This window comes from Eurytemora carolleeae, unplaced genomic scaffold (assembly GCF_000591075.1).
Source record: "Eurytemora carolleeae unplaced genomic scaffold, Eaff_2.0 scaffold771, whole genome shotgun sequence".
In the NCBI taxonomy this organism is placed as follows: domain Eukaryota; kingdom Metazoa; phylum Arthropoda; class Copepoda; order Calanoida; family Temoridae; genus Eurytemora; species Eurytemora carolleeae.
In genome coordinates, this window is record NW_019396658.1 from 100746 (window position 1) to 123470 (window position 22725).

Sequence of the window (22725 nt, forward strand, 5' to 3'; positions counted from 1 at the left end):
GGCGCTCGGCCCCCTAGCCTGTCCTACCCGCAGAGCTCGGTCCAGAAATTGTCTTAACCTAACCATAAAATAGTAAAAAATAAACAATAATTTTGCTGAAAATTTGTGGTCATGTACACAATTTATATGATGGGGCGAGGGATGCGCCCGGCCCCCTAGCCTGTCCTAACCGCAGCGCTCGGCCCAGAAATTGTCTTAACCTAACCCTAAAATGATACTAAAATAAACAGCTGGCGTAGGTCCGATATTGCAGTAGGTCGGAAAGTTAGTAAGTCAAGTTCAGTAGGGGGGATGTTGCGTATAGACGATGTAACATTACCGAACTTCAGGCATAAGTGGCTGGTGTATTTTTCGACCTACGCAAATCCGCTATACTCCACTTCTGACCTACGTCAAATCCGCTATACTGCACATCCGACCTACTGTAGCACGTGGTTTTACAGCTAATATATGGACTTTTGGCCTCAGCGCCGGCCCCCTAGCCTGTCCTAGGAGGGGGGGGAGTCCAGAGTTCCTCAACTCGAGTAATCACCGCCACCCAAATGTGTTTTGCGACTGCAAGCACGCTCCTCCTCAATTGGTAATCTCCACCACCTCAATTGGTAATCACCGTAAAATTTTGTTTCTGAGATTTGAATTTAATGCACTTTTAATTCACAATTTTCGATCCATCTATTGGGGTTTTATGGCATCTGTATTGACTTAAACTAAATTTTCAAATTGTCGTCAGATTTGTTTGGTCAACAAAAACTGGGAATCAAGGCACAGTTCATTTTAGCCGAATCTTAGATCCAATTTGCTTATTTAATGACTGCATTTTATGATTGGCGTCAAGATACTTATAAAAGGTCGGGCTGACTGTTTACTAAAAATTATCTCATGCATGAAGTAATATCCATCTCATAAATCCGATATTGCAGTAGGACAGAAAGTTAGTAGGTCAGAAGTTTAGTAGGTGTTGCGTTTAGACGATGTAACATTACCCAATTGCTTAGATGTTTTACCATAGGTATACCATGGACACTGACACAATATTGGCCAATTTCTTAGACGTTCTACCATAGGTAGAACGGAGAACCATAGTCACAGAATGGTTACGCTTTACCAGAGCAGTGTAGATAGATAGATACGACCTATAGCTGTACATATGGTTAAATGATTAAGAAATTGGCCATATGTTTATTACGCTAGTTACCAGAGCAGTGTAGATAGAATATATGACCTATGGTAGCATGAATAAGAAATTTGCTTATAAGGATGAGAAGGATTCGAATGATGGTATATATTTACACCTGGACAGACCTCGGATATGCTAAATCAGGTAGGAAAACAATTGTTTCTAAGCACATTCGTTAACAAGTTTAACCGACCAACTGTGTTGTTTTGCAGGTTGCATGGATAGGCCTGATGTGTAGGCTATGTCCGATGTGGACTGTGGAGACTTCTGTAGGAGACAAAATGCACTCTTAGTAGGTCGGACTGCCTGTAGGTCAGATTAAAACTTCTGACCTGTAGTTTTTTCAGTTTTAAGATGAAACAAAACAAATGGTTTCTTGGATCGAGGTCGAAAGCATTCTCTTGCATAAACTTCATTCATATAGATGCAAGATTATATTAAGATTTTAACTTCATAACATTTAAAATTAGCAAGATATCGTCATTTTTTCATCTGAAATAGTTGTATTCTGACAAGTACTGTATATCTTTCTTAATTAAACAAATCCGTAAGCCACTGTAATAGAGAAAGCGCCACTGAAAAAAATTAGCTTTTTGATTGAAAATTAAGGGTACCATCATCCGTGTAATTCTCAGATAAATGTTTAATTTAAACTTTTGTGAATTGGACGTACCACTCTGTATATGCAGAGTTACTTGAAACTACGCCTTAGGTCCGTTTATTCCAATGGAAAAAATAAAAATATAACTATCAGGGGAAAAATATATAACTATCAGGGGGAAAATATATAACTATCGGGTGGAAAATATAATACTATCAGGGGAAAAATACATAACTATCGGGGGGAAAATATTTAACTATCAGGGGGAAAATATATAACTATCAAGGGGAAAATATATAACTATCAGGGGAAAAATATATAACTATCAGGGGGAAAATATATAACTATCAGGGGGGTAATATATAACTATCAAGTAAAGAAATATAAATTTATTTCGAAAAAAACGAACCAATTTAACTCAAAGATTTCTTTTTTCTCGCGTTTTTCTCCCATTTGTTTTTAACGGATTTTAAGGATGCCGAAATTTCCGGATCTAGTTTCGATTTCTTGGTGGCAGGGGCTTCCGGGATATTTCCGGTTTGAATTCTTTTCTGCTTCTCTCCAATCAGTTTCTCCATTCCTTTGGTCTTCTTGAAGTTCTGCTCACTTGGATCAATATTAAACTCTGCTCTAGAGAATATTGCTGAAAACCGGTCATCGTTCACGTCTACATCGAAAGTATCTTCTCTGGGTGCAATTTCCTTTTTCTCCTTCTTCTTGTTTTTCCATTTCTTCTTCTTTGATTTACTCTTGGTTTCTTCCTCAACAATAGTTTTGAAATTGAAATGCTTTGAGTCATCGTCGGAATCCATAACCAAGAGTTCAAGATCGGTGATTTTGTCTTCAGGTTCGTCTTCATTCGTTCTAGGTTTTTTCTTTTTCTTCTTATCCTTCTTTTTAGAGACTGGATCATTAGAAAATTCTTCCGCAAAGAATGGATCATTCATATCAACATCATCTGGTATATCTTCTTCGTTCTCTTCAGTATTCTTCTGTTTCTTCATCTTCCTTTTGTCTTTCTTCTTTTTAAGATACTTTTCCCAAGGTGTCAATTCTTCGGTGTTCTCCTGCTCCTTCTCCTCCTCCTCCTGCGGGATCCAACTCACCTCTAGATCCTTGTCGTTCTTACTCTCCTCCGCCTTATTGATTCTCCTCCTTCTCCTCCTCCTCCTGCGGGATCCAACTCACCTCTAGATCCTTGTCGTTCTTACTCTCCTCCGCCTTATTGATACCAAGTAACAAGGACCTATACTTGGCAATACTATCCTCCTCCTTCTCATCATCATCATCACTATTCTTAACCTGGTTTCCTTCTTCCTCTTCCTTTTCATCCTCCTCATCTGAGGATGACGCAATCAAGTGTTTCGCAAAAGAGTAATCGTCCTCATCCTTGTCCATCATATCGTACGCTAAAATAGGAGGAATTAGGAAAATAAATTTTTTTAAAGTAGATCTTACCTTTCTTGATATTTTCTTGACGGCTTGCATCTTGTTCATCCCAAGTAAGCTCTACCTTCCCTTGCTGTAGAGCTGTGGTAAAAAAGGTCTAAAAAAAAGAGTAAAAATACTAAAAGTTTTTAATTTTCATTTACGGTTTCTCTGCGAAAGTGACTTGCGCATTTCTTGCTCATAAGAACCAATTGAGAAATTCACAGAAATAAGCACTTGTCAAGTCAGATTAACATTGGTATCTTTCACATTTTTTTCGGATTAGGATTTCAAGGGTACCGTTGTAAATTAAGGATTGCAATCTTGGCATTGAGTGTCATTTGAAATTATGCTTACAGTATTTTTAACAGTATCATTGCACATGACATGCTAACCCCGTCATTCATGTAGGAAATAGACGAAATTGCTAGGGACATTTGTGTGATCAGGAAGTCAAAAAAAAAAGTTTATTTTGAAAAAAATAAAGTGAATTTCAAACCTTGGGTTTATATTTCTCCGGGTCCGGCAAGGAGAGACAGGATGACGAAGGAGTGTCGAACTCCATATCATCCGGGACGAATCTTAGATCGAACCTCGTGGCTGAGAGTTCGTACTCCATTCCATCACACTCCTCGTACACACTGAACAAACATTTCCGAGTCCAAGGTTGATCATAACTTCATAACAATGACTTATGGTTTAAAACCTCACCTGTTAGAGGTTTCAACTGAATCAAACTCAGCTAAAGCGTAGTAATACTTCAAACGATTGATCTGATACTGTCTTACTCGCTCCATAGCCTCTTTCTCAGCCTTCGCAGCCTAACCATAATAATTAAAAAATTTGAAGGTAAATAAAACGTTTTATCATTCTTAAAATACATATTTAACTAGTTTATCGTTCAAAGTTTCTATTATCTTAAAAGTTATGAGAAAACTAACCTTTTTTCCGGATTTTATCAGGTCTAAATAATCCTCTTCCTCCTTCTCTAGTTCCTCCTGTCTTCTCCTGAGTTCTTGGGGACCTAGAGAATCCTCTTCCTTCAACCTCTCTTTACCGAACTCAGAGACGAAGATTTGAACCCTTTTCAAGCTACCTCCAGGAGGACAAAAAGAAGACAGAGCCTGAAAACATGAGTAAGTGAGTTAGTGAATGAGAGAATGAATGAAGGAGTGAATAAGTGAATTAGTTTATCAGTGGGTTAATGAGTGAATGAGTGAGTCAGTAAGTGAGTAAATGAGTGAGTCAGTGAGTTAGTGAGTTAGTGAGCGGGCGAATGAGTGGGCGAATGAGCGAGTGAATGAGTGAGAGACTGTGTGAGTGAATCCGTAAATAAAAAAGCTAAGAATTATTATATGATTGAATGAAAACAATTCAGAATTATTTTGCTCACCAAAAATATATCTTCCGCTCCAACCCTATCCCAGTCCATATTACAGACAGCCAGCCTCTTAGTTGCCTCCTCCGTCCTCTCAGCGTCCGCGTCAAGCTCTCCCCATTTATCAAAAGCGTCCTCTAGCTCTTCCTCATCCTCCGAGGACTCGTCTGAACTGGAGTCGGAGAAAAGTGTTCCTTCTCCTCTAGCGTAGTCGACATTTACATCTCGTAACTTAGCCTTTAATATTCATAGATAAATAAAAGTAGATTTAGATGAAATAAAAAATTAAAAATAAAGTTTCCGAGAACCTTAATCACTGCTCACTGAACAAATTAAATAATTTTTTATTGTGTTATCAATAAACCCTACAAAGCTTAGCTCTTGAATTGCATTCTTAGTTCTAAAATTTCAAAAATGCATTATTTTGATAATTTCTTTTTTATTGGCCTGTAAATGTTACACTGAGTGAAGAAAAAAATTTCACGACTAAAGATAAACTTAAAAACCTAAAGATAATATTTTAGTAAGAAGTAATTTTGGTTAGGCTAACATCTCTACTTGCAATGGTATTAGGGTTGAAAGATAGGTATAACCAAATTCAGCAAGTTTTTCAATATAACCAAATAACGCACTTTACTCTACCTTGACGGTGGGTTCTAGATTTACTTGAACGGCTTCATCAGATTCTGATTCTGATTTTTCTTGTGTTTCATCCGGATCATTTTCATCTTCACTGCTCCTGGAGTCGTCTTCAGATTCCTCTTCCTCCTCGGCGTCATCGTCGTCATCCTCACTCTCAGACTCATCAGAACCCTTGAGGTCGTAATATTTTCTGTAATTCTCTTTGGATGTAAAATTCTGAGGTCTTCCGCGCTTATCCACGGTACATTTAGAGACAAATCGTTCATCGTTAAACATACTTTGGAATCGTTTATCAATCTGGACTTTTTTCTGCTTCTTCCCTCCACCCCGAAACTTGCGATCCGTTGCAATCTTAGCAAATCTCTCATCCTTCAGGATCGAGTCCATTTTAGTCTGAAAACACGAGTTTAGCTGAATACAATGAACCAGAGATAAAACCAGTTTTCAAAATAAACATAGTGACCAAATCAAAATGCTTTAACCTTAATGCTACCGAAATCAGGAAAATTTAAGGATGAAAATTAATCTAGATTGGGGGAGGGCCGAGGGACGGGGCTCCGCTGCTTGCTACTCCGGGTCCCAATAACATCTGAGTTTTCTGCTGCTTCTGCTGATCCATAATGGACAATCGCTCAGTCTCAATCATTACCTTAAAATACGAATAATACAACCACTGTGCAATTAGAGAATTTTCAGATTTGGGTTGGCATTTTAGTTCCGTCAATTCAGGCATCTTTGGTAGGGTAATAGAATATATGACACCATAAATTAGAAATCCCTGTGGAGCCCTTTTTGAAAAATCCATTTTAAGAAATCGTAAAAATCAAGTGCATTTTCATGTTTAATATCAAGTATTACTTAGTTATTCTTTAATATTCTATAAATCATGATTCAGATTTTTAATGCAGTATAAAAGGTAAGATGGGATGGTGACTATAATTGCCGTGACAAAGTTGGATGACGGTTAAACTTAATGCCAATCAGTTAAATATGAAGATTAAATATGTATGGAAAGAAAGAAATAAAACTGTTGTTCAGAGAAGAGATTGACAGAACCAGTGAACTAAAGATTTAGAGAACTATATTTAAACATTTCCGAGATGAGAAGCTGAAAGAGTACTTTGGAGTAAAGGACCAAAAGGGAAAAGAAGGAAGAAAGAAAAGTTGGTTACAGAAGGAAATAACGTAGAAGTAAGTATGAAAAGAAGGAAGGAAGGAAAGTTGGTTACAGAAGGAAATAATGTAGAAGATAGTATGAAAAGAAGGAAGGAAGGAAAGTTGATTACAGAAGGAAATAAGTATGAAAAGAAGGAAGTAAGGAAAGTTGGTTACAGAAGGAAATAACGTAGAAGTAAGTATGAAAAGAAGGAAGGAAGGAAAGTTGGTTACAGAAGGAAATAACGTAGAAGTAAGTATGAAAAGAAGGAAGGAAGGAAAGTTGGTTACAGAAGGAAATAAGTAAGTATGAAAAGAAGGAAGTAAGGAAAGTTGGTTACAGAAGGAAATAACGTAGAAGTAAGTATGAAAAGAAGGAAGGAAGGAAAGTTGGTAACAGAAGAAAATAACGTAGAAGTAAGTATGAAAAGGGGAAAAACATGAAACGAGATAAACCCTATGAAAGAATACAAAAAATGCTATTAGACTCTACCGGCATAAATAGAATTGAAGCTGTTGAGAAGAATATCCATCCTGCAGATCTACTGAAACCATAAAGATACTGAGTAGCAGACCAAGAACTTTTAAACAAGGATACAGTTCCAGAGCGTATACTCTCAGGGAACATTTCAGTCAAACCTAGAACAAATTATTATTTAACTCTCTAAAACAGTAAAAAATGTCGATATAAATCCGGTAAAACGATTTTGATCAATTGAGTTTATTTATGAATCTGCCTGTCCTACCTACTAATCTTTCAACCAGTGTCTCATCAATATCATCGTCATCCTCCTCCTCATCGTCCACAGAGACAGGATTCATGGTTCGAACCTAATACATTTCAATAAATAAACAAGATTACTCAAAAGTTAACAAATTTAAAACGAAATATTTTAACCAACATCAAATCAATGTATTAATATCATCTTAAATCCATCCAGTCATCAATATTAACAACTAATAAATCAATTATCAATAAAAACAATCATAAAATTGTAAATTAATAAATCCGTCCATAACTCTACCTGAAATGATAAATCAATCAACCAACCAACAATTAACCATCAAATCTCGAACCGGAATAAATAATTTGTTTGAACTGAAATTAAGAATATCAAGACAGTGCCTTAGAAGGTTGAGGAGCAGGAGGAAGAGGGTCTCTAGGAACTTCCTCTACATCATCGACATCTTCAACAACAATGGGTTCAATTAGTTCAGCAGAAGCTGCAGCAGGTTCAGGAGCGGCTTGTTCGGTGACAGCATCTGATTCAGGAGCAACATCTGGTTCAGGAGCAACACCTGATTCAGAAACAGCATCTGCTTCAGGAGCAGGAGTAGATTCGACCGGAGCGGATTCAGTTGGAAGAACAGGTTCCTCAGCAGCAGGTTCAGCAACAACGTTTATGAGTTCAATGTTGTCTAGAGGAGGATCATCTGCTGGTACAGAGTTGGGGACTGATTCTTCAGATAGAACCTAAATATCAAATCATAAAAGGGTTTCCTTGAATCAGAAATGTTTTCAGTAACATAAAAATATTTGGATTTGAGTTTGTATATCTCTGACCTCGGAATTCTCATTTATACTCTCCTCAATCTCCTCTGGTCCGATTTCTTCTATAGAACCGTTAGAACCGTTAGAACCGTTGGAACCATGCTCAGACATCTTTCTGAAATATTTTACATTTTCTTAGAGGGACGGATAAACGCTCTTTTAGCTGCAACTCTTCTCATTTGTTTATCTCGGACCTCCAATTTATCTCCAACCTAAAAAAACAGAATATTATAAATATTAAAGGATAAATAATTTAGTTTTCATACATTGAGGATTCTAAAAACGTCTTTGAACACAATTCTTGAACAAGGTCCAATAAAAAATTGAAAGCCATCTTTGAAATTATTAACAGAACTAGTTTCAAAGTTTCTAATCTTCAGTCCGCACAGCGGATAAGATTTACTAAACTTCTCAGAAATAATAAAACATTTATTAATACCCTAGCATAGTTATCCTAAGTGATATAATCAAGAGTATTTCTTACAAATCTTTGTTTCTAAGTATGTTGAATCCAAAAAAAGATGTTTGCTCTTGATTTAGAAATCTCTGAATTCGTGAATATAGTTAAGATTTACCTCTTCCCAGATAACATCCTGTTGTTCTACTGGGACTGTATTCCTATACTCCCTCATCATATCATACTTCAAGGTCTGCATATTCCAACCTTGGTTCCCTTCAGCCATCCATCTAACATTATTATTATAATCATCATCATCATCATTATTATTACAATTATTCAGAGAACCCGTCACTTTATGAGAATGAATAAACTCACTTTCTTTGTGTCAGGTTTCCAGATGTCAAAAATTTATTTAGAGTGTTGTTAATCTTAAACGCTTGATCTCAATATCCAATTTGGGCACTTTAAATGATTGATCCCACAATAAGATATCCCTGCTGGGTTGTCACCACCACGGGATATCGAACGCATGGATTTGTGCTCAGATTGAAGGTTTAAGTCACATCTGTAGAGAGAGGTTCAGAGTTCATCTTTTTAGAGGGATAAACCCATAAAAGGTATTTTAAGGTACAATTTTTAATAAGTTGCTTTAGGTTCAATCTGATAAAACTAGAACCTATCCGGATCCTATATTTACCTCATTTGTCTCCGAACCTTGCCGGGAGTAGGATAAGGATTTTGTAGACTATATCCTTTCATTATCTCAGTGTATCTTTCCCATTTCTGACCCCAAGGTCGATCATTTAGCGGAACAACTGCAATATGGAAAATGTAAAAAATATTTCACACAACTTCTTAAACATTAAAATATTTCACATTTTTTCATCAAAAAGAGAACCTAAGCCGAGAACAATTAATTCGACCAAATCTCATTTTGAATTTGAAATGATAATTCGTTTTAATCCTGACTTTTGATTGGCCTAAATTAGACATACATATATATTATATAGTCCTTGAATCGTCCGAACATTGAGCAATGAGAAAGGGGTGTAGAAGGGTTTAGGAGATATTTCCGTAGAAACTGTTTCAAAAATATTCTGAAAAGGCTTGAAAAGGTTTGAAAATGTTCTGTAAAGGCTTGAAAAGGCTAGGAAAGGCTTAGCAATGTTAATATTGGATAATGGTTTACCTATATTATTAACTGGCACTGGTGCCCCGTCAGGTAGAATCTCTGGTTCCAGATTAAAGGGTACAGTACTATACTCAGGAGGGGCATCCCTTTATAAAACAAAGATTAGATTTAGAAGAAAAGAGGTTAAATCTACCCCCTCCCCCCCCCCCTCTCCCTCTCGTATGGGAGACCTAGACCTAGATTTGAAAACTGTTTTCTTTAAGATTGTTACTTGTCTTTCTTTTTTCATTTCCGTTATTTTATGAATTAATTTTACCCTTTTCTCGTTCAATTCTTACCCAATCCCAGTATTCTTTTCTAATATCCTATTTTTAAGTGTTTTTTTTTATTCACAATCTTTCAGATTTTGTTTACAATTATTATCGCCAGTCATAGATAAATTCAAAAAATCTACCTTAGATAATAAAGTTCTTCGTCTAATCTCCGTTCTAGTCTTAAAACCTCTATCTTGACGAGGGTTGGATTATACATCTGATACATAAACTCAACACCTTGACCTTCAACAACATTGCGGAGTATAAACCAGGCTCGGAGTCCGCATCCACCACGGTCAATACAGATTCCAACAAACCGAGATAACTGAAATATCATTCTCTGTATAATGATTTTCCTACAGGTATGAACTTTTGAATAAACGGAACTAATTTGAATCAGCAGCTGACGTTGCAAAGAATTCATGTCTAATTGATTGATGGGGCCGGTCTGTTCGACTTCCTTTATCTAATCATTAAATGATGTTAATAAAAAGCGGCAGAGTTAATGATAGAATTGAAATTAGTTTAAACTATAAGAGATGTCCAATCAAATCTAACCATCTCCGAGTAAAAAGACCCACATAATTTTATTGTTTGAGGCTCCCTCGTACAGTATACAAAATCATGAATTCACAAAACATATATAGACAATTTTTTTCATGTCTTACTTTGTTTGGATGTGGACTATTCTCATCGGCAACAGTTACTGCAAGATTACTCCCGACATAAAATTCTAGAATAAGAATTATAATTTTTTTAGTACAAAAGTATATTAACAGAAATACCCAGTCAAAAAAGTTAATGTCCAAGCTTCGTATTTATCAATTTAACAAAATTAGAATTTTCATGAAAAATTAATAAAAAATGTATGAACTACAATTGTTTTCAACTTAACACATAGTGATCAAATAAGATTCTAGTAATGTTTTAATAAATGTGCATTGTGCAGTAAACTCGTCAATTGTTAAGTGTAATGATTTTTTAGCAACCATTTCATAACTTATTGATTAATGTAAAGAGCTAACTAAGATTTAAACCTGGTATTTCTATCTGCTCTCTTCTATTAAGCATATCTCGTCGCTCCAACTTCTCTCTAATATGATTCCTCCATTCAGGTTTAGGATCAGGGAGAAACTCCGGGAAAATATATCTATAATCACGCCGAGATAGAGAATTCTTCTCCTCGGGTTCAGTTTCCTTTTGTTGCTCTGATGGCTTCTCCAGCTGAGCAAGGTTGAAAGTTAACGATATATTTCTGGTGGATTGCGTACAGGTTCTCCTCAAGGTTTGAGATACCGGAGAGAGTAAACATGTTAACATTCTCTTCTGTAAATATATAAATACATATCTAGTTGAAGGTGAGGAGCTGGGGAGGAAAGTGTCCAGCTTCTCCAACCTGTCTCAAACTGACGTTTCCACTGGGTCGGATCTCAAGGATGGTTATACTACCATTGTGCACAGACATTCTAAACATTACCAAATATTAAAATCAATAAATCAAGATAAAAAATATCAAGTTTAGATTTATGGATAACTAGCTGAAGGGCTCGGCGTTGCCCGTTTAAAAAAGAAATCTAAAAGAAATTTTTTTTAGATTAAAAATAATTTAAATTTTGAAAAAAAGAAATTTCGAATTTTGTTTAGCCTTAATCACCCCCCGGCCATCCATGAGTGTCTACAGAAAAATTCAGTCTAATCGGTCCATCCGTTTGGCCGGCTATGTACAACATATATATTAATTTCTTGTTTTATTATATAGATTATTTAAAAATGCATTTGATAAGAAAAAATTTGCTGTTTTTGATTTTCTTGTGTTTTTGCGTCTCATAATCACAAATCAAAAAATGGAATGTAGGGATTGCTTTGAGCTCCAACGAACAAATGAGTGGTTAAAGTCTCAAATGATTTTCAGCCTGGTCCTAGTTTCTTACAATTTCTTTATAAAAAAAAAGTCCAAGTATAAGTTCTAGGATCCCAGCAATACGAACAAAAATAAAATGCGAGTTTCTAGTTGGTTCTGAAGAGGCTTTTACTGAGTGTAGTGATAAAACTTTGAGGAAAGTAAATATATACTCCGGGCAGAGTTCGGTATAATTCCATCCAATGCGATCCCAAATGTTGATTGATTGATATGCGAGGTTGAAATTCATCTTGTTGTTGTTGTTGCAATAAAAATAGAAAAACGATAGAAAACAAAATTTTAATTGCAGTATGTACTGCACGGGAGAGTTTAATTTTCTGTTATTATAATTTATCTCTAATATTTACATCTGTTAACACCACAAATTTCCGAACTTAAAAAACTTGCAAACAGTTCACAATGACACAGAAAGTGTGCTTTCCTTCTCCAAAATGTTTTTAATCGGGATCGAAGATGGATTTATATGGACTCCCTGACTCCGTGGTATAACCTGAGCCAGGCAGCAGGATCTAGTTGAAGAGCTCTGCATACAAAATATCTGATAACGTTCCCGTGGCAGACCAGGATATCAACACTGGTCTCACTCTAAATCATAAATAAATAAATCAAAATGTAAAATGTAGAATCTATATTTATCACCCCTAAATTATAATGGGGTCTCTAAAATAAAATTAGAAATAATGTTGGGCCAATTCAAATCAAATTATTCTTTGCATGGATTGCTTGAGGCATCCTTCTTATGATTAGGAGTAAAAGAATTATTTAAAACCGAAATTTAAAATTTAAATTTTCCTAGAAATATTAGAAAATTGCAGAGATAAAAAATAGCCCCCTCTTTCTTATAAAACCTTCCATGACTATCTAGTTATCTATCTATCTCATATATATATATATAGAAGGACGGAACCCAGAAGGTGTAGAGGACGAAAATGAATATTTTAGAAGAAAACGTTGAAGAATATATTTCCTAAACCTCTATTTCTAGTAAAACTAGAATAGATTGATAACCTGGGAAGGATCTGCTCTGTGAAAATATTTTCTGAACCCTGCTTCTATCCTTGAACCCTCCTGGAAGAAGTCCCAAGGGTCGGGACACCATTTATCTAAGTAAGAAAAATGTTAAAATAATTCCATTAAATTGTTATATATAAAAACTAGGCTGTCTTCTATTTCCATTGTAAACATTTTCTCTTTGTATACATTGTAAAACAAAAACAAACAAAAAATTAAGCAGATTTTATAAAAAAAATGTCGTGGATTTTCACAATTCTCAAAATTCGAATTTTGTTAGAGGCAAATTTTTGAAAATTCGATCATCAATAAACCTTCCGTGATCACGCGAGGTCCCACAAAAAATTTGCGCCCGATCGGTTCAACCGTTTTGACGTTTATTGGATACAAGCAAACAGACAAGCTAAGTATATATACATAGAAGTAATCTTTTTTTTAAATTATTAATAATAATAGGTAGATCTAAAAGGGTACCCGACATGCAAGTTATAGTTTAATTGTATTGTATACCCAATTATAGATTTAAATATATATCTGTCATCATATTTTCTTAGTGAAGTATCACGAATTTTTTGCGCTCTTGATGCGATATCGACCAGTTTTAATCAACTATTGATCTTTATCGCTAGGAGAATTAACTTACCAGTTGGAGGGTCTGGTGGACAAGGAGCTCCTTCTCGGATAAGATCACAGCTATCTATGTTGAGACCGGGTAGATGGGAGTGTATAATATCGCCAGTTTCAGTTGCTCTCTTCATGGTCGACTTGACGAGACGTATACGAGGTTTCTCCACGTTTCCATTATCATCCTATTTGTTAATTTAAATCAGTTTGCATACAGTTAAAAATTTAGCTTTTCAGCAATGAGAAGTGAAAACCTTTTTAGGTTCAAGGAACTCATTGAAGAGAAGGTTAAGTCTCTCTCCGGTTAGCGCTGCTTGTTTCCGTCCCAGCTCAGTGAGGTACCTAGAGCAAGACATAGTGGAACCAAGGCCAGACGATTATCAAAGCAAAAAAATAAATCATTTGAATTATCAATTTCTTTTCATCTTTTAAATAATATGATGACCAAATAGATTCTAGTACAATAGATGGCAACGTAGAATTTGTACACTCTCAGTACAGTTGTATTCTGTCGTCACAAGTGTTAATTCAGTTTTTGTATCCGACAAAATCATCAATAATAGTGATTATCTTAGAATAAAGTGCTTTTCTTACAGTAAAATAAGTGCAATTTTATGTGTTCTTTTGTTTCTGTTTTTACACTTTTTTATCTAATCTTGGAAAACATGTCAACTAATGTGAGAAAATTTCGTTTTCCTTGTTATATTTGACACTTGTGACGTAGTGTATAATTGGTTAATTTCTCTGTTTCCACCTATTGTACTTGATAATCTATTTGATGATGACGATTGGTGAAGGGAAATACTATAATCTATCTATCTATCTATCTATCTATATATATATACTTTGCTAGTCTGTTTGTCCGTTTGTATTCTATAAACGTAACGGCAGAACCGATCTGGCACAATTTTTTATGGGACCTCACATGACACCAGGAAAGGATTGTGGAAGGTCAATATTGAAAAAATGTGATTTAAAAATGTGGATTTTTCAATATCCGCAAAATAACCCGATTAATCCGTGATTTTATTTGTTATTTTCATATTTGAAGATGAAGCCTAGTATTGCATAGTACAAACTGGTGTGTTTATAAGAAAGCATAAACCAACCTTTCATCATCCTCTGTACCGCTCAAGTTGTATTGACCGTGTCTCACCAATACAAGTATTCTGCTAGCCTGTGATAAAATTAGAGGCTTAAACTTTTATCTGGGATAGTGTTTAGTGACAACAACTTAATTTGATATGCACTTCGTAAAATTGAAGGATTTAACTAAACCCGGCAGAATTAATACAAATTTTTTTTCAAACCTTATTTATTTTCTTTTTTATACCTTAGGCTTGGCCTTCTCCAGTTCTTTCTGGTATTCTGCTAACTTCTCTACTGAATCATCCTTCGGCTTCCGAACCACGCTCACTGGGTCTCTCAGATCCCAATCCTTGTCCCACTATATAACAAGATTACAAAATTATATTTTATCTTTGAACCTTTAAAAACCTAAGAAAAGTAAATATTCGGATGTAATTTCTAAAATTCATAGAATTGAGGAAGACATAAGACATTTGAACATGGTTCAGTGATTAACAAGAAAACCATTAAACTCAAATCAAATATTTGTTATTACTAGAGAAGCATCAGAACAATAATGAAGAATATGTTTCTTTTCATACTCAGTAACTCTACTACAACAATTATAAATTAATTTCCATCCAAGTATTTCAAACAAAGTTACTTGACATTAACATCTTTTAGCAAAATGGATTCCCTTGCCCGGTAAGGGAGATTTTTTCCACTAGATATATTCATAGTTCATACCTTAGACCCTGTTCCCATGTAGAGGTTGTTGATTCCATTATTATCGAGATCTTTAGCTTCAAGGTGGAATTTATTTGGAAAATTCACTAAATGTTATTTATATAAATTATGAGAATTAATTAATCGAATAAATCCACCAACCTTTGATCTTGTTAGAAATACATACTCCAGCTAGAGTAGCGGTGCCTACAGCTGAACCCAACTTTAATACTTTTAGAAATAATTTGGATTTCATCTGAAAGCACGAGATACATTAATGCAGAGAATTTTTAAGATATAAATACTGAGGGACAGACAGAAAATATGATTTATTTTTTTCGTTTATTAGGAGTTGTGCTTGGTGTGGATCTTGTTATATGACGTTTCGGAGCAAACTTGTCATCTTCTTTTGGGGTTCTTGGTTCAGTTCGAACATTTTTCAGAATAAACTTAGATTTGTCTTTATCCTTTTCTCTTTCTTTTTCAACTTCTTTCTCCGGATTTTTATCTTTCTCCTTTTCCTTCTCTTCAGTTTTTTCCTTTTCTGTATCAATATCTTTTTCGTTTTCCCTATCTGTTTCTCTGCTCGGCTCATTTTCTGTTTCTTCATCCAAAAACTTTTCTTTCTCGGTTTCCTTTTCATCTTCCCGAAGCTTTTCATTTAATTTTTTAATTATTTCTTCCCTTGCTTCTGCGTTCAACCATTCCTCTCTCCGCTCCGGGATAATATCGTCTTCATCCTCGTCCTTCTCCAGATCACGAATACGTTCATCATCCTCAGTTTCAGGTCTGCCGTCAGATTTATTACTCTCCACCTCCAGGTGAGCAAAATGATCGTCATCGTCATCATCAGATACGAGATCATAATCAATATCATCATCGTCGTCCGAGTTATCAATATCAAGGTCTCTATGATAAGGCGAACTCCTGGACTCCGATCCTTCAGATTTAGGCGTGGACGGAGTTCTGGACATGAAGTATCGGCTTCTAGACTTCTCTCTCCAGTCACACTGACGATTAAGAATCAAAGTTTCAAAATCTTTTCTCGGTAATCGGAACTCCTTCACCTGAAAAATAAGAATATGTTGTGGGGTTCGTTTGGTCAGCTTTTTGTTTGTATTTTAATCAAATAAGCAAAGTTTACACCAAGTATGACAAGGGGGGGGGGGGGCTGATAGAAACATGGATAATAAATAAGAACTAACTGAAGAAAAAAAGTTTTTTATAGGTTTATAATACCTCCAACGAAAAAGGAATCTTATCCTCTCTGTCCTCCACTGCTCTCAGATCAAACATAGATTTTAGTTTCTTCCAGATAGAAGAGGGTAGAACCTCTTTCCCTAGCTCCTCCGTCAAACGATCTGATACTAGAGCAACGGCGAAATGTTTATTGATCCCAGCAGGTTTATGAATCAGCAACGCCTGAAATGTAAAATTTAAGTTGAATTCATTTTCTTTCAAATGTAATTTTTCTATTTCTAGACAGAGGTATGGTCCATAACTTTTGGCATGAACAGGGAGCGTTGAGTAATAGATGTTGCTTTACTATTTTATCAGAGATTTAGCAACTAGGTTAAATTTGAAGAAATTTATTCTGCCCCCCCCCCCTCCTGAAATAAGTCATTTAGAGATTCCAAGATTTTTCACTAAAAATATTTCATGTAAAAAATTGATGGAAATGATTGTGGGTTGAAATTATATAACTAGTTGTTGACCTGGTAAAGAGCTAGTTCAGAAGTTACATCCCAAGTAAAATCTTGCTCCGGCAACTTCCAAACCTCCTCCTCTGAAGCGTAGGAAGACATTGCAGGATCTAATAATACAAATATCTTCAATTACAGTTTTAAGGCATTAGTGAAAAAAAGTCTCCAGTAGAGACGTACACGAAAATCTGTCCAGGACTAAGGGGGGCCTTACTTCCTAATTATTCCAGAGGGTGCAGAGCCCCCATTTACGCCTGAATGCCACCTGAAAATAATTTTGTACATGGGTGTGACAGGAAGTTTCTTCACTTAACCTAACCCGTGGCCGCAGCGCTCGGCCCCCTAGCCCATCCTAGCCGCAGCGCTCGGCCCAGAAAGTGTCTTAACTAACCTAACCCGTGGCCGCAGCGCTCGGCCCCCTAGCCCATCCTAGCCGCAGCACTTGGCCCAGAAAGTGTCTTAACCTAACCTAACCCTAAATAACAAAAAAATAAACAATAATAAATTTGCTGAAAATAAATGGTCATGTACAAAATTGATAGGAGGGGGGGGGGCTGGGGGGGGTCCAAAAATCGTATACTAGGACAGACCCTGACATTTAATTTGTATTCGTCATTCAAAATTAAGCTAGAACCACAATTAATTTTAATAAAATTATTTTCTTTCACTTATAGTTTTGACTTAAATATATATGATATAAAATATATATAAAGTACATATATATAACACTTATTTATTAAACAATTAACAAGACACAAATGCCGAGATTCTTATGTACTGTATATACCTACAGTACACACCTTCGGTTCGGTTTCACTTATATACACACACTCTGTCGGTACAGACTCACACACATGACGTTTCCGCCCCCTGTTTTCTTAACTCTAGATACAAAACGAAAAATCCTACTTATTATGATTTGTTCACAAGAATACATTGACTTTTTCTCAAAATTTTAGAAGAGAACTTGAGAAGTGCAAAGCATTGGATTTGCTGCGTATCATTAAAAATAATATGAGAGAAATTTCGTCTTCAATTTTTAGCAACTATTGATCGATAGAAAATTAAATAACAAAAAATGGAAAAATTAAATTAATCAACAGAAAAAAAATATTTCATTTAAATATTCTTCTCACTCTAATATGAAAAAAAATACTTATTTTTTCAAATCTACAAAATGATGTACCCCAAAAGAATTTCCAATGCCGCGCATGCCGAATGTGAGGCCGCTGAATGAAAGAAAACCCCGCGGCATATCGAATAGAAATCGTGTGAGCGAAACAAACAAAGATTTTCAAAGCAATCTGTTATGTTTAGAAAGGACTAAAACTACAACTACTTTTTATCCTTCTTTAAAATGTCGGAAGATATGTCTAAGACTGAGAAGGAACGGCAGCTGGACGAAAAAATAAAAGCTATGAGAGCCAAGAATGCAATGGCTATGGAGAGAAAGAAAGAAGTGGATAAAGATAAACAGCTTGCAGAGATCAATAGATCGAGTGTTACGTCCGTAATTAAATCTAAATATGAATCAGATTCATATTTTCCTCCTGATAGACTGAAAACTAAGCAGAGAACTGCATCTGAAGAAGTTCCAGAAACGAGAAAAGAAAGTTCAAGGCGCACTGGAGGAAGGTTTGGAGACACTGAGGGGCCTCCACCTGACCCTGGATACAGGTTTCTAGCGGATAGGATGAGAGAAGAGGAGATCGAGGAATCATTCCGTAAAGGTCGGGATACAGGCCGAACTACTGGATCGGGATCTAAAGCATCTAAGCCATCAACTGGTAAATCTGTTAAGGACAGGTTGTCTAACTCTACTTCTAATAGAAATGAAGAGAGGGGAAGAGAAAGGAAGCAGGAAGAAGATGATATAGTTGTTATACTGGAAAAGGACAGGTTTGGTCGAATTCAAAATCATTCGTCTCCTCAATCCTCAAGAGTTGAAGATCGTAGAACTGTGATGAGAAAACAAACGACTGGAGCCAGTACTGCGATCTCCAAAGATGTGAAACCTACTAAGATTAAAAGTTTATTTGACGATGATGATAAGTATGTGCCGAAAGAAAAATGGATTAGTGAAGAACCCAAGGGTCTAGTAACTCCTCGAAAAATCGAAGATCAAAGTGGAAAGATCACTATTACAAGAACAGTTGAAAACTTTAAACCCACCAGAGAACCTGAACCTTACAGGGAGAAAAGTATTCCTCCAAGGTTTGATAAACGAAGTGAGCGAAGTCCTAGTTTCTCCGGGGACTCAACACAGGAGGATTTTAGTGTTAGTGAGGTAGCCTGGCAGTGTAGTGATCCTGCCTGCAACAGAACGAATCTCCCAGGAACATTTCAATGTTCTCACTGTAAACTCGCTTACGTTAAATCTAATGAATACAAGAACAGTCTGGCCTGTGAAAAGTATAAGCAGGAGTTTACTAGGAAACCTAAACCTAACCAATATTCCAACGGTGGGAATCCTCCAATTCCTCAACCCTTGTTCCAACCCGAAGCTCAGCTAAGAGAATGGAAGCCTGAACCTGTGGAGATGGTTGCATATGGAAACGAGTGGAATCCTGGTCTGAGCATGAATCAATGGCAATTGTCTCAGGACCTGATGATGGCCCAGCAGTATAGTATGATGGTTAACACAGTTCCTGTTGCTAGTTTTCAACCCCCTCCTCCTCAACCCTTCTATACCCCTACTCAGATACATCCTGCTCAGCAGTATTATTCCCAACCAGAGTACATAAGTAACCCGTATCCTACAGGTCCTCACTTCTCTACCTACCAGGCTCACAACGCTACAAACTTTAATCCATCTGCTCAATCTTTTATTCCTACCAGTGAACCTGCCCCGGGTCCAATATTCCAGACACCTCCCCCTGCCATTCATTCAGGGTTACGTATTCCTTCTCATCCTGTGAGACCTCCACCTAATTCAGTTAAACCCCTAGATCCTAACCTACTCATTTCTCTGAAGAGTCCTCCTAAACCTTTAGCATTTAATCGTGGACAAGAGCCGAGAAAACAGTTCTCCGACGGCACCTATAGAAACTATGAGGAGAGTTCTCTAAGCTCTCGACTAACTGATAAGAATTCTCAGAACAGTAGATTACCACCGCGGTTTAATAAGAACAAGGACTACACTAGTACCGTGAAACCTCCTTCTATGGTTGAGATGCAGAGTGGATCACTGAAGAAAGGTTCTGCTCCTCTCCCTCCTCCAGCTAACAAAGGGAACGGACTGCTCGTTTTTGGGACCTCTAATGTAATGAACCACCTGGATACTCTGAAAATGTCTAAGATGTGTAAGTTACCCGTACGACTAGTTGCAGCCATGAAGCTGGAAACCTTTGAAGAGAAAGTACAGGAGGTCAATCCGTCCAGAGATTGGTTGGTTCTCATCCACGGACTAGGTAAATTATTCATTTCTCACCAAGAAAGTAGTCGATTATATAGCGGCACTTTTATTCAATGTTATTTTGTGGGGTTAAGAGTTGCAATTCTCAACGTTAGGGATAATAATTTCTTCACAATGTTTATTTGCCTTATACAATAATGAGATGAATTTTGTTATTATTTCAAGGTTTGTTTCTGAATCAGAAAATTAGTAATTTTCAATCATTTGAGATTTTGTTATTTAGGTAATGATGCTCGAAATATTGCTCTGCGCCGGAATAGCGATCAAGAGAAGGCGAAGGAAGCAGACGAAGTGGCAAACAAGTTTTGCGACTTGATCGAGGACAAAATTCTCAGTGTTTCCTCTCATATCTGTGTTCTCATATCAATGCTTCTGCCCCGATGTGATTTCCAGGAGAGGTCCGGAATGTCCAACCCGAACAATGTGAGGAAAGTGATCAATGTACAGATAACCTCAAGGTTGTATGAGAACTCTCGTGTAACCTTGATCAACTCCGACCCAGTGCTAGTCTGGGATCAGGACGAAGAAAAGAAGAAGAACCTCATGCAGTCTGATGGATATCACCTGACGCAAGTTGGATTTGACCTTATGGTTGAAAACTGGACTAAAGTACTCTCTAAGCATTTGAACTTGAAGGTTCCAACGAAAAGTGTAACTTCTCCATCATATGAAGAAATCCAGAATCCTCTACTTGAGGAAGAATCAACCTCAATCTCTACAGAGGAAGAAGTTGTAGAATCGGTACCTGATCCTTTTGAAACCTATACAGCCCCCTCGGCCGTCCTATCTCCTAAGACTAAGTTGGATGGGGAGGATGTAGATCTAGAGAGCTCTAATGATGATTGGGATGATGACTCAATACCCAACCTAGAAACTGTCCCACATAAGTCGGATGATGTAAACACTGATCAAGACCCTACAGCTGCCCCAATACCGTTCTTCAATGGGATATCTCACTCGGAGAACGGTGACGGTTTTATTGAGGATGATTACTGTGGAGATGGGGTTGAGAGATTAGGACCCTTGCCCAGTCTTAATCTAGTTTCAAGTGGACCAGAGTCAGACTTCGGCCCAGTTTCAGGTCAGTTTTTAGTAAATCTCAGTTTTTTTCGCAATATGACTATTACTAAAAGTCGGCGGTTAACATCTTTGAAAATTCTTGATTAAACTCGTAATTAAATCAGTATCCAAGTGTCTAGTTAACGTTCTCGGCTTCTAAGCCGTGACGGTGTTTTTTCCCGCAAAATTATTTAAATAAAGATTAAAAAACCAATGTCTTTCACATTGCGCATAAACAATTTGAATTTAATATTTGATATAATCTATTTAGGACTTTACATGGAGGACAGCTACCTACCTGAGAGTATAGAGACCCTCTCAATATCTCGTATATCTACTCAGATTAAGGATTTATCTGCTGATTCACTACTCTCGGAACCTATCCAAGAGGAGCTGATAAAAGCCAAGAGTCTGATAGATCAAGTTCAGATTGAACAGAAGACTGAACTAGCATAATCTGTATTTTTTTTCGGTGCTTTTATCCTTTCAGTCTTATTTAACATTTTTATATCTTGGGGTTTTGGGGTTTGCGCTAAAATTATAAAAATATCCGTGGTTTTTTCTGTCTGAAAATCCTGTTTCAATTGCCGTTTCTCTATTTAAAATGATTAGTAGATTTATACGGTAGAGATGATTTATCTAATCTGACATTCTCATTGTGATTCTTTAAATTGAAGGGATCGTCGCAAAAATCAGGTGGATAGTCCCCGATCTTTCACGCGGAAATGTAGAGACTAAAACGTTATTTCAAGCTACTCTTAAATAAAAATAAGCATTAGAATTATTCACATGGCAAATTATCCTTTCCCAACCGAGATCGTACTTTCCTTTCATATAATTCAAAAATTTTTAAGCAGAATATTTATTATTTTTAATGCAAACGTCTTTTAAAAAAATCAGAAAATCAGTAATTTTTTAATTATTCGAGGGGTAATATGTAATTCTTACTCGTCAAGTAGGTGTCGGATGTGAACCATTTTAATGCTTTTATTGTGAAAGAATCACATCAATCATTAAATTTCAGATCAATTTTATAAAAAAGGTTCCCAATTTCCCCCAACCTGAGAATAGTACTTTGCTCCACTTTAATGATTAGCCGATATTACAAACAAAAAATAAGATAAAAACAAATAAAATCTCTTGCCTCTTTCTATATAATCTTGTTTCACTAGTTTCTGCATACATTGATTAGTTGTATAAACTATGGAATAGGAAGACACTAGACTCTGAGTTATGATTTGAATAGTTAATTAAACATGAAACACAGGATATGTTTTTGATTTTCTAGCTATTGTAAAATTGTTTTTAAACAACCTCAATTACACATAAGATCGTTTTCCTATTCCAAAGTTTAATGGGTCACACTGTTCATACATTAATTAAACCTAATATTTGGAGTTGAGGTATAAATTTGGTTTA

The 22725-nt window shown here is 36.2% G+C and overlaps 6 protein-coding genes across 6 annotated transcripts; 1 reads left to right on the plus strand and 5 right to left on the minus strand.

The window, feature by feature from the left end:
• Window positions 1–2152: 2152 nt before the first annotated feature.
• Window positions 2153–5629, minus strand: LOC111707008 (ESF1 homolog). Its single transcript, XM_023479981.1, has 8 exons — window positions 5227–5629; window positions 4600–4821; window positions 4148–4330; window positions 3918–4027; window positions 3706–3847; window positions 3237–3324; window positions 3000–3187; window positions 2153–2917 (listed from the first exon to the last, which is right to left on the minus strand). The coding sequence occupies exons 1-8, from the start codon at window positions 5611–5613 to the stop codon at window positions 2192–2194; spliced, it is 2046 nt and encodes a 681-aa protein (XP_023335749.1). The 5' UTR covers window positions 5614–5629; the 3' UTR covers window positions 2153–2191.
• On the minus strand, window positions 5619–8071 carry LOC111707012 (uncharacterized). Its single transcript, XM_023479984.1, has 5 exons — window positions 7946–8071; window positions 7508–7855; window positions 7128–7212; window positions 6875–7020; window positions 5619–5875 (listed from the first exon to the last, which is right to left on the minus strand). The coding sequence occupies exons 1-5, from the start codon at window positions 8042–8044 to the stop codon at window positions 5753–5755; spliced, it is 801 nt and encodes a 266-aa protein (XP_023335752.1). The 5' UTR covers window positions 8045–8071; the 3' UTR covers window positions 5619–5752.
• On the minus strand, window positions 8046–11120 carry LOC111707009 (39S ribosomal protein L19, mitochondrial). Its single transcript, XM_023479982.1, has 7 exons — window positions 10817–11120; window positions 10448–10512; window positions 9920–10104; window positions 9523–9611; window positions 9031–9148; window positions 8509–8620; window positions 8046–8145 (listed from the first exon to the last, which is right to left on the minus strand). The coding sequence occupies exons 1-7, from the start codon at window positions 11097–11099 to the stop codon at window positions 8059–8061; spliced, it is 939 nt and encodes a 312-aa protein (XP_023335750.1). The 5' UTR covers window positions 11100–11120; the 3' UTR covers window positions 8046–8058.
• LOC111707010 (serine/threonine-protein phosphatase PGAM5, mitochondrial) lies at window positions 11104–15399 on the minus strand. Its single transcript, XM_023479983.1, has 9 exons — window positions 15292–15399; window positions 15151–15236; window positions 14669–14782; window positions 14445–14512; window positions 13590–13677; window positions 13355–13520; window positions 12709–12803; window positions 12191–12285; window positions 11104–11245 (listed from the first exon to the last, which is right to left on the minus strand). The coding sequence occupies exons 1-9, from the start codon at window positions 15383–15385 to the stop codon at window positions 11128–11130; spliced, it is 924 nt and encodes a 307-aa protein (XP_023335751.1). The 5' UTR covers window positions 15386–15399; the 3' UTR covers window positions 11104–11127.
• On the minus strand, window positions 15385–17704 carry LOC111707013 (myb-like protein X). Its single transcript, XM_023479985.1, has 4 exons — window positions 17620–17704; window positions 16845–16942; window positions 16369–16551; window positions 15385–16196 (listed from the first exon to the last, which is right to left on the minus strand). The coding sequence occupies exons 2-4, from the start codon at window positions 16932–16934 to the stop codon at window positions 15459–15461; spliced, it is 1011 nt and encodes a 336-aa protein (XP_023335753.1). The 5' UTR covers window positions 16935–16942; window positions 17620–17704; the 3' UTR covers window positions 15385–15458.
• Window positions 17705–18077: 373 nt separating this feature from the next.
• On the plus strand, window positions 18078–22033 carry LOC111707014 (uncharacterized). The gene is made up of 3 exons (XM_023479986.1): window positions 18078–20242; window positions 20471–21328; window positions 21578–22033. The coding sequence occupies exons 1-3, from the start codon at window positions 18190–18192 to the stop codon at window positions 21760–21762; spliced, it is 3096 nt and encodes a 1031-aa protein (XP_023335754.1). The 5' UTR covers window positions 18078–18189; the 3' UTR covers window positions 21763–22033.
• Window positions 22034–22725: the final 692 nt, after the last annotated feature.

What these genes read in the sequence shown, in the direction of transcription:
- LOC111707008 (XM_023479981.1), bottom strand. Translation starts at nt 5,613, where the DNA reads ATGGACTCGATCCTGAAGGATGAGAGATTTGCTAAGATTGCAACGGAT. An exon ending in TGATAAAATCCGGAAAAAAG is followed by an intron (nt 4,028 to 4,147) that starts GTTAGTTTTCTC and finishes TATTATGGTTAG; the next exon opens with GCTGCGAAGGCTGAGAAAGA. An exon ending in CGGAGAAATATAAACCCAAG is followed by an intron (nt 3,325 to 3,705) that starts GTTTGAAATTCA and finishes TCTTTTTTTTAG; the next exon opens with ACCTTTTTTACCACAGCTCT.
- LOC111707012 (XM_023479984.1), bottom strand. Translation starts at nt 8,044, where the DNA reads ATGTCTGAGCATGGTTCCAACGGTTCTAACGGTTCTAACGGTTCTATA. An exon ending in CTGCTCCTCAACCTTCTAAG is followed by an intron (nt 7,213 to 7,507) that starts GCACTGTCTTGA and finishes GAAATGTATTAG; the next exon opens with GTTCGAACCATGAATCCTGT. An exon ending in CTTCAATTCTATTTATGCCG is followed by an intron (nt 5,876 to 6,874) that starts GTAGAGTCTAAT and finishes TCGTATTTTAAG; the next exon opens with GTAATGATTGAGACTGAGCG.
- LOC111707009 (XM_023479982.1), bottom strand. Translation starts at nt 11,099, where the DNA reads ATGTTAACATGTTTACTCTCTCCGGTATCTCAAACCTTGAGGAGAACC. An exon ending in AGAGCAGATAGAAATACCAG is followed by an intron (nt 10,513 to 10,816) that starts GTTTAAATCTTA and finishes TTCTTATTCTAG; the next exon opens with AATTTTATGTCGGGAGTAAT. An exon ending in AAGGTTCGGAGACAAATGAG is followed by an intron (nt 8,621 to 9,030) that starts GTAAATATAGGA and finishes TAATAATGTTAG; the next exon opens with ATGGATGGCTGAAGGGAACC.
- LOC111707010 (XM_023479983.1), bottom strand. Translation starts at nt 15,385, where the DNA reads ATGAAATCCAAATTATTTCTAAAAGTATTAAAGTTGGGTTCAGCTGTA. An exon ending in TGGAGAAGGCCAAGCCTAAG is followed by an intron (nt 14,513 to 14,668) that starts GTATAAAAAAGA and finishes ATTTTATCACAG; the next exon opens with GCTAGCAGAATACTTGTATT. An exon ending in TCCACCAGACCCTCCAACTG is followed by an intron (nt 12,804 to 13,354) that starts GTAAGTTAATTC and finishes TTTCTTACTTAG; the next exon opens with ATAAATGGTGTCCCGACCCT.
- LOC111707013 (XM_023479985.1), bottom strand. Translation starts at nt 16,934, where the DNA reads ATGTCTTCCTACGCTTCAGAGGAGGAGGTTTGGAAGTTGCCGGAGCAA. An exon ending in CTGAACTAGCTCTTTACCAG is followed by an intron (nt 16,552 to 16,844) that starts GTCAACAACTAG and finishes TTTACATTTCAG; the next exon opens with GCGTTGCTGATTCATAAACC. An exon ending in AGATTCCTTTTTCGTTGGAG is followed by an intron (nt 16,197 to 16,368) that starts GTATTATAAACC and finishes CTTATTTTTCAG; the next exon opens with GTGAAGGAGTTCCGATTACC.
- LOC111707014 (XM_023479986.1), top strand. Translation starts at nt 18,190, where the DNA reads ATGTCGGAAGATATGTCTAAGACTGAGAAGGAACGGCAGCTGGACGAA. An exon ending in GGTTCTCATCCACGGACTAG is followed by an intron (nt 20,243 to 20,470) that starts GTAAATTATTCA and finishes TTTGTTATTTAG; the next exon opens with GTAATGATGCTCGAAATATT. An exon ending in AGACTTCGGCCCAGTTTCAG is followed by an intron (nt 21,329 to 21,577) that starts GTCAGTTTTTAG and finishes TAATCTATTTAG; the next exon opens with GACTTTACATGGAGGACAGC.